A 13,479-nucleotide genomic window follows, 5' to 3' on the forward strand; every position below is an offset into this window, starting at 1 on the left:
CATGTCTTAATGTTCCCCCAAAAAATGATGTCTTCTATTCTTTGCCATTTTAACCCGCTTTAGCAGGCATTGCTGAACACAGTGCTCCTCCCACTAGCAGTCAGTGGAGGTAGAACTGCAAGCATTGTATGATGCTGCATGTACCTCTAGCATTAAGGGTTGCGAGCAGTTGTGAACGTGACCTTGTTGATGGTGGGAATGGGTGGTCTCATCGTTGAACGACAATTTTGATATCCGTTCATTATGATCCATTATACCTCAGAGCACAACAAACTACTTAATACTAATATATAAATATACTTGCAGAAAACGTTTCTACAAGTAGTAGAAAGTCTGAAAGTGTTGAATTACCCACAATAAATATTATTAAAATGTAGTTAATTAAAACCCACAATATTAAATCCAATATATATATTTTCAGTGTGGATCCGGCCCAAAGCTGTCACTAGTGTACTTGTAACATTGTGTCTAGCCTATTCTGGGCCCTCAGTGTTTCCTGCAGTGAGCTCGGGACAGACAGCTGTTTTTGCACAAAGGAAAAATGTTTAGTTATTTTATGATGTTTCCACTGGATATATGGGATCATCATATCATGATATTTTGGTCTTTCACACTAAGACTTGGTACTTAGAGGAAGAGATCCAAATCTCTCTCTCTCCCCTAAAGAAGACCCGTGGAGCAGTACTATCTAACCGGGTGCGGCCTAAGGCAGAGACATCTGACATCTGGGTATCACTAGGGTTGGGTAATACTTGGGTCTCTTCTATGATATGCTACTCCAATTATCGCGATATCCCCAATAATCATTTTGCGCTGTTATTGACTAGATAAATCCAGCCTGTGCAACTTTTGTGCTTATTTATGATATTATAGAGAAAAAAATAAGGTTTAGTTAATACATTTTGACTTAATTTTCAACATATTGATACAGCCTAACTGATAAAACTGAGTCGCTTGGATTTGTAAAAATTCAAATAGTCTTCACGATATATCATATTGAACGTCACGAAATTTCATCAATGTCAAATATCACAATATTCGATTTAATCATTTTATTTAATCAGCCCAACCCTAGATATCACCATGTTAATCAGTCATCACCTACCACAGGCCTTAATGGGAGGAGGAGAAGGGTTGTCAGTGTGTAGGTAATAACTATTACATTAGAGTAATAACCCAGACCCAATATTTAACATCCCTCTCTCCCTTTCACTCTTTCTTCTCAGTTCTCTCTGATGCTCAGTCTGTCGGTTTCTTTCTGTTTGTTCTTCAGTTGGTTTAACACGCTCTGTCCCTTTTTGCATGTTAACCGGCAATTTAAATTGAACATCATGTTCAATTTGTTCATGTCTTCATTGAGACTGAAGGAAATAGAGTAAGAGAGAATGAGAAAGAGAAAAAGAAAGAGCTTTGAAATGCTAAACAAGCTGCTCATTTTTCTTGGCCAGCTGCTGGGGGGAGGGGGGAGGGGCAACGTTCACTCAAGGACCATACACTCTGGCTTACAGCTGCTTCAGAACATCGGCCAAGTTAGTCACACACACTGGCACACGTGCCTGGGGGGGGCTGGTGTCTGGCCGTGTGTAATCCTGATGGTCTGGTGGGTGATTTTCTGTGATGAGACTTAAAAGGAGTCTCAGCCTGCAGCCTCGCCCCAATAACACGCATCACTATTTATAACACAGGTGTGGGTGCACAAAGAGGGAGCGTGAGATGGGGAGAGAGATGGGGGGAGGGGAGGGAAAGGCATTATTCTGCAACGCTGAAAGTGCTAAATAATGCTTTCTAATCCCAACTCCCATCTGCATGCACACACACACTCTCAACCATACACTCAACCATACACTAATAGGGTCAATCATCCAGTGAAAGGGAAACTTGCATCGTGAAACAGTATCGGAGATCCGTCACAGACTTACAGAAGTGCAGAAGGTGACAGGCCTATTGGTACTGTATGTAGAGCAAGGCTGGGGTTGAACTATGTATCGCAGCATCTTCAGTCTTATACATTGTGACACATAGGCCTTATCCAACTGAGCCCATTCATAGAGGCAAACTACCTTTAGTGTCTATTCATGAAGGTATCGTCTGGCCGTGGGAGTTTTGTTTAGTGCCCCAAGGCTCGTAACACACATTGTTTGCGATGGAAGACAACTAATTCGCACAGGTGGTCTCCTCTATCTAGCATGCTCCAACACCTGTGTGTTAGTGTAACTGGGGAGGAAGTGTAGTTGAAGTGTAGCTCGTTGGCTGGAGCCTCAAGGCTGTACACATCTGTGCAAACCTCCTACAGTTACATTGACTGACACCGAATTGATTATGACCGAACTCTCTCCAGAGGCTGTGGAGGATGTGCTCTGACACTTTCCCCGGACTTGGAGAGAAAATGACTGCACAGCTAAATGTTCCTGGATGTAGCACAGAAGTTGTGTCACTGCTGGGGTTCTGGATACAACCCCCATGTCCACTGCATTGTTCGGGGGAGAGAATGCTCCCTTACCTGCTTCAACAAAGGCCCACGCGGGGAAGTTTGTGCCTCTGCATCGACAGTGTTTAGGGGCAAAGTGTTCATCTGCCTCGGGGCAACTGCTATGATGTTCCTTTATTTTCTCCGACAATCTATATATATTCACCAAAACGGACATACCATGTTGGTCAATACAGTTGAAGTCGGAAGTTTACATACACCTTAGCCAAAGACATTTAAACTCAGTTTTTCACAACTCCTGATTTAATCCTTGTACAAATTCCCTGTCTTCGGTCAGTTAGGATCACCACTTAATTTTAAGAATGTGAAATGCCAGAATAATAGTAGAGAGAATAATTTATGTCTGTTTTTATTTCTTTCATCACATTCCAAGTGGGTCAGAAGTTTACATACACTCAATTAGTATTTGTTAGCATTGCCTTTAAATTGTTTAACTTCTGTCAAACGTTTCGGGGAGCCTTCCACAAGCTTCCCACAATACGTTGGGTGAATTCTGGCCCATTCCTCCTGACAGAGCTTGTGTAACTGAGTCAGGTTTGTAGGCCTCCTTGCCCGCACAAGCTTTTTCAGTTCTGCCCACAAATTTTCTATAGGATTGACGTCAAGGCTTTGTGATGGCCACTCCAAAACCTTGACTTTGTGTCCTTAAGGCATTTTGCCACAACTTTGGAAGTATGCTTGGGGTCACTGTCCATTTGGAAGAACCATTTGCGACCAAGCTTTAACTTCCTGACTGATGTCTTGAGATGTTGCTTCAAAATATCCACATCATTTTCCATCCTCATAATGCCATCTATTTTGTGAAGTGCACCAGTCCCTCCTGCAGCAAACCACCCCCACAACATGATGCTGCCACCCCCCGTGCTTCACGGTTGGGATGGTGTTCTTCGGCTTGCAAGCATCCCCCTTTTTCCTCCAAACATAACGATGGTTATTATGGCCAAACAGTTATATTTTTGTTTCATCAGACCAGAGGACATTTCTCCAAAAAGTATGATCTCTGTCCCCATATGCAGTTGCAAACTGTAGTCTGGCTTTTTTATGGACGTTTTGGAGCAGTGGCTTCTTCCTTGCTGAGCGGCCTTTCAGGTTATGTCGATATAGGACTCGTTTTACTGTGGATATACAGTGCCTTGCGAAAGTATTCGGACCCCTTGAACTTTGCGATCTTTTGCCACATTTCAGGCTTCAAACATAAAGATATAAAACTGTATTTTTTTGTGAAGAATCAACAACAAGTGGGACACAATCATGAAGTGGAACGACATTTATTGGATATTTCAAACTTTTTTAACAAATCAAAAATTGAAAAATTGGGCGTGCAAAATTATTCAGCCCCCTTAAGTTAATACTTTGTAGCGCCACCTTTTGCTGCGATTACAGCTGTAAGTCGCTTGGGGTATGTCTCTATCAGTTTTGCACATCGAGAGACTGAAATTTTTTCCCATTCCTCCTTGCAAAACAGCTCGAGCTCAGTGAGGTTGGATGGAGAGCATTTGTGAACAGCAGTTTTCAGTTCTTTCCACAGATTCTCGATTGGATTCAGGTCTGGACTTTGACTTGGCCATTCTAACACCTGGATATGTTTATTTTTGAACCATTCCATTGTAGATTTTGCTTTTTGTTTTGGATCATTGTCTTGTTGGAAGACAAAACTCCGTCCCAGTCTCAGGTCTTTTGCAGACTCCATCAGGTTTTCTTCCAGAATGGTCCTGTATTTGGCTCCATTCATCTTCCCATCAATTTTAACCATCTTCCCTGTCCCTGCTGAAGAAAAGCAGGCCCAAACCATGATGCTGCCACAACCATGTTTGACAGTGGGTATGGGGTGTTCAGGGTGATGAGCTGTGTTGCTTTTATGCCAAACATAACGTTTTGCATTGTTGCCAAAAAGTTCAATTTTGGTTTCATCTGACCAGAGCACCTTCTTCCACATGTTTGGTGTGTCTCCCAGGTGGCTTGTGGCAAACTTTAAACGACACTTTTTATGGATATCTTTAAGAAATGGCTTTCTTCTTGCCACTCTTCCATAAAGGCCAGATTTGTGCAATATACGACTGATTGTTGTCCTATGGACAGAGTCTCCCACCTCAGCTGTAGATCTCTGCAGTTCATCCAGAGTGATCATGGGCCTCTTGGCTGCATCTCTGATCAGTCTTCTCCTTGTATGAGCTGAAAGTTTAGAGGGACGGCCAGGTCTTGGTAGATTTGCAGTGGTCTGATACTCCTTCCATTTCAATATTATCGCTTGCACAGTGCTCCTTGGGATGTTTAAAGCTTGGGAAATCTTTTTGTATCCAAATCCGGCTTTAAACTTCTTCACAACAGTATCTTGGACCTGCCTGGTGTGTTCCTTGTTCTTCATGATGCTCTCTGCGCTTTTAACGGACCTCTGACACTATCACAGTGCAGGTGCATTTATACGGAGACTTGATTACACACAGGTGGATTGTATTTATCATCATTAGTCATTTAGGTCAACATTGGATCATTCAGAGATCCTCACTGAACTTCTGGAGAGAGTTTGCTGCACTGAAAGTAAAGGGCCTGAATAATTTTGCACGCCCAATTTTTCAGTTTTTGATTTGTTAAAAAAGTTTGAAATATCCAATAAATGTCATTCCACTTCATGATTGTGTCCATTTGTTGATTCTTCACAAAAAAATACAGTTTTATATCTTTATGTTTGAAGCCTGAAATGTGGCAAAAGGTCGCAAAGTTCAAGAGGGCCGAATACTTTCGCAAGGCACTGTAGATTCTTTTGTACCTATTTCCTTTGCTGTTGTTCTGGGATTGATTTGCACTTTTCGTGTCTCTAGGAGACAGAACGCGTCATGCACTTGTGTCATGCACAAAGTATATGTCCTAACCGACTTGCCAAAACTATAGTTTGTTAACAAGAAATTTGTAGAGTGGTAGAAAAATTTGTTTCAATGACTTCAATCTCAGTGTATGTAAACTTCCGACTTCATCTGTATGTATCATGACCCAGTGCTCGTCTGGAATGTGCCATTCTGCCTTGCTGTCACGTCCATTAATTTGGGTAGTGTGTGCGTGTAAGGGGGGTGGTTAGAAAACTGAGCATGGTAGAGCCCACCTGTGCTTTATTGGTTGAGACAGGTCTTGCTTGATGAGAGGCTTTTTCTTTTGAATGCTGACATTTTGAAATCAGAACTGTGTGTGTGTGTGTGTATAGTACCAGTCAAAAGTTTGGACACACCTACTCATTCAAGGGGTTTTTCTTTATTTTTACTATTTTCTACATTGTAGAATAATAGAAGATATCAAAACTATGAAATAACACATATGGAAACATGTAGTAACCAACAAAAAAAGTGTTAAACAAATCAAAATATATTTTATATTTGAGATTCTTTCAAGTAGCCACCCTTGGCCTTGATGACAGCTTTGCACACTCTTATTTTATCATTTTATTCACTTAGCTACTTACTTTTTCTATTGTTGTTGAATTGTCGAGAGTTTAACCTGCAAGTATGCGTTTCATGAAAACAGTTTACTACATGTATATGACAAATAAACAAACTTGAACTTAGAAGGGAATGGGGAGGGCTGCCAGGAATATGGGAGGAATATATGGCCAGCTTTGTGGTTAGATTGTATGTGAACAAACATTGAAAATACATAGGCCCTGAAATTATTTGTCCTCAAATGTTTCGTAATCCAAAAATCTCACAGCTGGTAGAACTGATTAAATGAAGAGGTTTAATAACTTATTCCATTATACAGGTACATTTTATTCCTCATATCTCTTTATATTCATATAGCCTAGGGGTTATGTTGCTTCTTATCTCTCATGTTTGGAGTTGTTTTGAGCTGTTATATGGACACTTTAATTTTTCTTTACAGTTGGGTTGCCCTGGTCTTGTCGGTATAGAGTATCTTTAAAGATCAAATGCCCCTAAAAACCTAATTCTAAAAACAGACTACATGACATTGATATGAGTCAGAAACATTTATTCTACTGTCAAAATTGACTACAAAGTGTAAATAGAATAATTTTAGTCATAAAGTCAGTCTCATCCAAGACTGGTGGTGGTGACTGCATCACAACGTAAATGAAGGCTGGGTTTGTTTCAATCCTGCCCACAAAACACAAGTAACCATCAATTCGGAGCGCAGCTACATACAACCTGATCGCAATGCGTGTCGTAAATTTGTGTTGACTTTGGATATCCCTGTGGATAGGGACCATCTGTAAATTACACAATGTACATGGGACAATATATTAAAATACTATAGCTCCAAACCAAATATAAAACTGTAGAAATTCATATACAAATATTGAAAGCATGCAACATGAAAATATTGTTTCATTTACATTGTGTAATTTATTGACGCCCTCAATGAGCTTCAATGCCATACAACACTCCTTATGTGGTCTACAACTGCTCTTGAACGCTAGTAAAACTAAATGCATGCTTTTCAACTGATCGCTGTCCACACCCGCCCGCCCGACTAGCATCACAACTCTGGACGGTTCTGACATAGAATATGTGGACAACTACAAATACCTAGGCGTCTGGATTAGAGGTCGACCTATTATGATTTTTCAACGCCGATACCGATTATTGGAGGACCAAAAAAAAGCCAATAACGATTAACTGGCCGATTATTATTATTATTTTTTATGTATTTGTAATAATGACAACCACAACAATACTGAATGAACAGTATACTTTCGCAAGGCACTGTATTTTAAATTAATATAATACATCAAAAAAATCAATTTAGCCTCAAGTAAATAATGAAATATGTTCAATTTGGTTTAAAAATGCAAAAACAAAGTGTTGGAGAAGAAAGTAAAAGTGCAATATGTGCTATATAAGAAAGCTAACGTTTCAGTTCCTTGCTCAGAACATGAGAACATAAGAAAGCTGGTGGTTCCTTTTAACATGAGTTTTCAATATTCCCAGGTAAGAAGTTTTTGGTTGTAGTTATTATAGGAATTATAGGACTATTTCCCTCTATACCATTTGTATTTAAATAACCGTTGACTATTGGATATTCTTATGGTCACTTTAGTATTGCCAGTGGAACAGTATAGCTTCCGTCCCTCTCCTCGCTCCTCCCTGGGCTCGAACCAGCAACACAACGACAACAGCCACCACATCGAAGCAGCGTTACCCATGCAGAGCAAGGGAAACAACCACCCCAAGGCTCAGAGCGAGTGAAGTTTGAAACGCTATTAGCACGCGCTAACTAGCCAGCCATTTCACTTCGGTTACACCAGCCTCATCTCGGGAGTTGATAGGCTTGAAGTCATAAACCGCGCAATGCTTGACGCACAACGGAGAGCTGCTGGCAAAACGCACGAGAGTGCTGTTTGAATGAATGTTTACGCGCCTGCTTCTGCCTACCACCGCTCAGTCAGATACTTAGATACTTGTATGCTCAGTCAGATTATATGCAACACAGGACATGTTAGATAATATGTAGTAATATCATCAACCATGTGTAGTTAACTAGTGATTATGATTGATTGTTTTTTATAAGAGAAGTTTAATGCTAGCTAGCAACTTACCTTGGCTTACTGCATTTGCGTAACAGGCAGTCACCTTGTGGAGTGCAACGAGAGAGAGGCAGGTCGTTATTGCGTTGGACTAGTTAACTGTAAGCTGACAAGGTAAAAATCTGTTGTTCTGCCCATGGACGAGGCAGTTAACCCACCATTTCTAGGCCCGTCATTGAAAATAAGAATGTGTTCCTAACTGACTTGCCAAGTTAAATAAAACTGTCAAAATATTGTCTGTGAGTATAACAGAACTGATATTGCAGGCAAAACCCTGAGGAAAATCAAACATAGAAGTGGCTTCTATTTTGAAAACTCCATGTTCCATAGCCTGCCTTTACTCCATTTAAAGGGATATCAACCAGATTCCTTTTCCTATCGCTTCCTCAAGGTGTCAGTCTTTAGACATAGTTTTAGGCTTTTATTTTGAAAAATGAGCGAGAAAGATAACATCACGTCATTGTATGGGCGGGTGCCAGTAGCGTTTTGTATGCGCAACAGAGTTTGGGCAGCCATTGCCTTTCCCTCTCCTACTGAAAAAGACAGTTGCGGTTGATATATTATCAATTATATATATTAAAAACAACCTGAGGATTGAATATAAAGAACGTTTGACATGTTTCTGTGGACATTACGGATACTATTTGGAATTTGTCTGCGTTGTCGTGACCGCTCTTTCCTGTGGATTTCTGAACATAACACGCCAAACAAACGGAGGTATTTTGGATAAATAATCTTTATGGAACAAAAGGAACATTTATTGTGTAACTGGGAGTCTCGTGAGTGAAAACATCCGAAGATCAAAGGTAAACAATTAATTTGATTGCTTTTCTGATTTTTGTGACCAAGCTACTTGATGCTAGGTGTACATAATGTTTTGTCGAGCGATCGATAAACTTACAAATGCTTGGATTGCTTTCACTGTAAAGCATATTTTCAAAATTTGACACGACAGGTGGATTAACAAAAGGCTAAGCTGTGTTTTGCTATATTGCACTTGTGATTTCATGAATATAAATATTTTTAGTAATATTATTTGAATGTGGCACTATACAATTCAGCGGTTGTTGATGACAATTATCCTGTTAACGGGATGGCAGCCATAAGAAGTTAAAGAAAGGTGAAATAAATAAATAAAAATCAGCCAGGGGCAACTGGTAGGGAGGAGGATGATTTAGGTGACCCAGACACAGGCCCAAAACAAGTTAAGCTACCCCAGTATCCCCTTGAACATTTAGGATTGCAAAACTAAAGAGATACAAGAAACAGACACAGCAACAGAAGAGTAGATGGAGAGACACCAGACAAGACAGAGACCGCAACAGATGAATAGGATGATGGAGGAACTCCAGGAGAAGAGAACAGGCCATAACAAACAAGAGGATAGACAAAGGAGACAGTAGCAAACAAGAACCTGAAACAACAACAGACAAGACACAGAAAAAGTGGGGGGGGGGGGTCAGATGAAGAGTGAACGGGACACAGACTATCACTTCAAGCTGCTCTATATATTCTAAATTAGTTTTATTTATTTGTACAATTTATAACAGGTGAAATACAGACTGAAAATATAAAACATGGATTACAAAGAATTTGAGGTGAAAAGGCCTGTGAAATTACTATTAAAACAATTATTTACTTTTACAAGGTCAAGACGAGAGAGAGGAGGGTAGACAAGAGACAGCAACAGACAACACAGATAAAGTGATGAGAGAGACAGAGGAGAGGTGAGCACACAGTAGACTATTACTTAAATCTGCTCTATGGATTCTAATTACTGCACAGTGTGTGTGAGAGAGGGTGTTTGGGTATGGTGGGATTATTTAATCAGTTTGGTTTAGAGGGACAGGTCAGAGTCTGTTTGAAGTTGTTGAGTGGTTTTTGGCAATACACTGTATATGTATGTGTTCCAGAGAAGAGAGATCCACAGTAGCTATTATAAATGAGTACTGGCAGTGTCTGCTGTGGCAGGTGGGAAGGTGCAAGTTACCTGAAAAATATCTTCTCTCATTGTTGTAATTTCTCTTCGCAGTGTTAATCTCAAAGTGCACCACATTGATGCATTTTACTGATGAAATTCCCTTTTATTTTTTTGACGGGGAAGATTGCCCCTGGACCCCCCTACTGGCTTTGGGCTAAGCCCCAAATATCTTCAAATCCTAGAAACGCCCTTGCAATTTCAACTGCCCCCTCAGTCACTTTATCCTGGCGCTGGGTCGATCTGGAGAGATCAGTAATCGGTTAGCATAAATCTGGTGATCTGATGGACTAGACACTTTGAAAAATCTGCAAATGATGAGGCAAATCAGATTGACCCACTTGCCACAATGCTGGTTTGGGTGACTGCCAGCCCTGCCCCTCTCCCCCACATCACAGTGATCCCTCCCCACAGAAACCAGGGTGTCACTCTATGCCTGAGAATCTCAGCAAGGACACACAGAAGGAAAAGCCTGCCTGTCCTTTCAGACCTAGCATCGAGTCAATGTGCTTAACAATGAGACTGCTAGGTTAGTTTAAAATTGGTCTTATTCAAAAGGCTGGGAAGTTAGTTGGATGATTAAAAATGGTAGACTTACTGCTGACTTTCATAGAGCCAAAAGCCGAGGGCTGCGGCACTGGTTTGCAGCTCTCTGCGAAGGAGGTGGTTCTGGGCCGACCAGACATGATCCAATCCCCGAATCAAATACTGTAGACTACGTGAGTGTAGATGTCTTGGTAGGTTTATCTTTCTAAACCTTTGCATCCAAAGAATAACAGTTCCTTAATATGAATGTTTGATTATTCACAATATGATTTTTTTAAATCAACTCCTCTGTCCACGAGCTTTGACAGCCGTTATTTAGTCTATCAATCACCCTTTTTCGTCCACTAACAGTAATTCAAAGCATCCTATTTCCCTTTGAGCCCTCGTTTTCCTTCAGTTTCTAGGCCTTGGAGACACGTCTTCCAAATAAAATAATCATGAAGCTGGCCTCCGAATAAACCCACTGCACTGCTGGTTTGATTTCTCTAACGTGGTCACAGTTGAACACAAAATGACAAAAGTGAGACGGTCAGACATGGGGAATGGTTGCTGTATATTCCTATAGATGCAGGGCCATGCAGTTCCTCCTTATATTCCGATGTGAAGACTCAATGACCCGACCGCCATGGCTGCTCGCTCTCCTACCCTACCGACGATTCAAACGGAAAAATCTGCCAGTTGCCCAATCAATACGTGAACGATTTCTACGGCCCTTCAAATGTGTCCCAACTCCATACACCGCGACGTCCAAATACGGGTCTTCTAGTATCGGGTCTTTGAGGAAACTCTGTGCGTTTCGTTCATCGGGAAGTGGCAGTCCAAGCCTGAAATTCTTCTTTATTCCGTCCTCCTCAGCTCGCTGTCTTTGTCACTACGGACCTTGTAACGCTATTTGCGTAAATTGTGAGCCTTGGTTTTATGTGTAGATGCGCGTGGCGACAGGGTTACGCAAATAAACCACTGTAGAGAATCTGAGAATTGTGCACGCGCAAGGGTGAATCTGGGGGAGCCGATTCAGCCAATCCGAAGCGTATCCCTTGGCGATGGGCAGATAGCCCGTACTGTAGACCAATAAGGACGTGGTTCTTGTAAAACACATGGCATAATGTCCCTGACACCGCGCCTGGTGTTCAGAGGCTCGTGTCCGTGCGTTATGAGCACTGGGGAAATGGGCAGGGTAATCAGAGGGATTGATAGCAGTCTCAGCCAATCCAACTCAGGGACACACTACTTGCACCAATGGCTGAACAGCTGCTACCGACAGTGCACCGGTAGCATGTTGCAATGCGGGGATTCGATTAATCTCACCCAGACGCCCGAGAAGATGTGCACCGTTAAAAGTTGTTTGCATTTTATTTGTAACCGGGCTGCCTCCCGGGCGTGAGCGAACAGCGAATTCGGATCAAAACAAAAGTGCTGAAGCACAAACAAAGTAATGAGTAGGATTTTGTATTTTCCCATGCTTTTCCCATGCTTTTGATAAAAGCGCGTTATCTTCCTTCCCAATGAAAACTATATAGAAAATGCTAACATTATTTGATGGAAAACACATGCTTTATGTTTCTTGAGGATGCACCATGCTGCATTGTTGACAAAATAACGGAGCAGGTGCAGATTACTGATGGATTTGAGAAGAGCGGCTCCTTCCTCCCCGTTTTTGCACGATGACGTGACGGGTTGGGCCAACGTAAAATATCTCCCTCACTGTTGCTATGTCAACTCTTGTAATCTACCCAATAGCATGAGGTAGGCGAAAATTGATATCTAACATGTGTGTGTGCCTGAGCGTGTGTGCATGCCAGCCAGAGTAAAGATGAAACAGCAGTAATTATGCCAATTAAAGACAACACTCACACACAGCAATTAGACCTGCTCTGTGTCTGACTGGGCCACCTGCAGAAACACACACACACACACACACACACACACACACACACACACACACTGTATCTCCCTCCCTCTCTGCATCTCTCTCTGACTGGGTGTGCAGATTTTCCAGCTGTGGGTATTGATTTCCACACATAATGTTTGTCATTGTTTGTGTGTGTGTGTGTGTGTGTGTGTGTGTGTGTGTGTGTGTGTGTGTGTGTGTGTGTGTGTGTGTGTGTGTGTGTGTGTGTGTGTGTGTGTGTGTGTGTGTGTGTGTGTGTGTGTGTGTGTGTGTGTGTGTGTGTGTAGTCAGAGGGTAAGGGATCATTGGCTATTATTATGTCATTACAATGTCATTACATTAGTAGGCCTACAGTATGTGAAGCCACACACACACATTATGCTTATCCTCATTAAGGCTGTAGAGCCCAGGTCACCGTGATTGGTACACTGTTATACACAGTATGTGATCTTCAACATAAAACCGTCTTGAAGGATAGAAATGAGTCATCCTTGATGGTTGCTCCACAGGAGAACCCTACCCAAGTCATCTACTGTCTAAGAAGTTAAAGGGGCTTATGTGCTGTTTATTTGTACTCTTTTATGTATTTTATGTTCATCTGAGGATGCTGTATCAAAGGGAGATTTTTTCCCGGGGTGGTCTTTCAGCAGTGATGACGCAGGATAAAGAAGACCAGCATCAGAAACAGAGGCAATGGTGCAAAAATAATGGGAGATGCTGCTTTCTCTTTAAGCAAACACTTCCCGGGGCGCCGGAGCACGCACACACACACACACACACACACACACACACACACACAATTATGCAACATAAAGAATGTTATTTATCAATTCTTAATGGTCTAATAAGCTAGTTCAGTGCCAAAAAATCCAACAGGGAACAGTCTTATGGTGGCATTTTCACTGTTTAGCATTGGATTTATGAGTTTAGAGCACTTACAAAAGTCTATAAGGTACAGCACACAGTAGCAAATCAGCTTTTATACTATGCAGTTACTGTGTCACGTCTACTCCTGCTCCCCCGTTGTATCACCCATCAGGCAGTAT

General features: G+C 41.5%; 1 protein-coding gene across 2 annotated transcripts in view; it reads right to left on the reverse strand.

The window, feature by feature from the left end:
• The window catches only part of LOC135547419 (glycogen synthase kinase-3 beta-like), a 33,546-nt gene extending 22,076 nt beyond the window's left edge, over positions 1-11,470 (reverse strand). The window contains exon 1 of one of the 2 annotated variants that reach the window (XM_064976428.1): positions 10,595-11,470. In XM_064976428.1, coding sequence (XP_064832500.1) covers positions 10,595-10,682 — 88 coding nt within the window. In that variant the 5' untranslated portion in view covers positions 10,683-11,470. The remainder of the gene's footprint in view (positions 1-10,594) is intronic. The other variant, XM_064976429.1, reaches the window with a different exon arrangement.
• Positions 11,471-13,479: the final 2,009 nt, after the last annotated feature.

Source organism: Oncorhynchus masou, chromosome 10 (genome assembly GCF_036934945.1).
Source record: "Oncorhynchus masou masou isolate Uvic2021 chromosome 10, UVic_Omas_1.1, whole genome shotgun sequence".
In the NCBI taxonomy this organism is placed as follows: domain Eukaryota; kingdom Metazoa; phylum Chordata; class Actinopteri; order Salmoniformes; family Salmonidae; genus Oncorhynchus; species Oncorhynchus masou.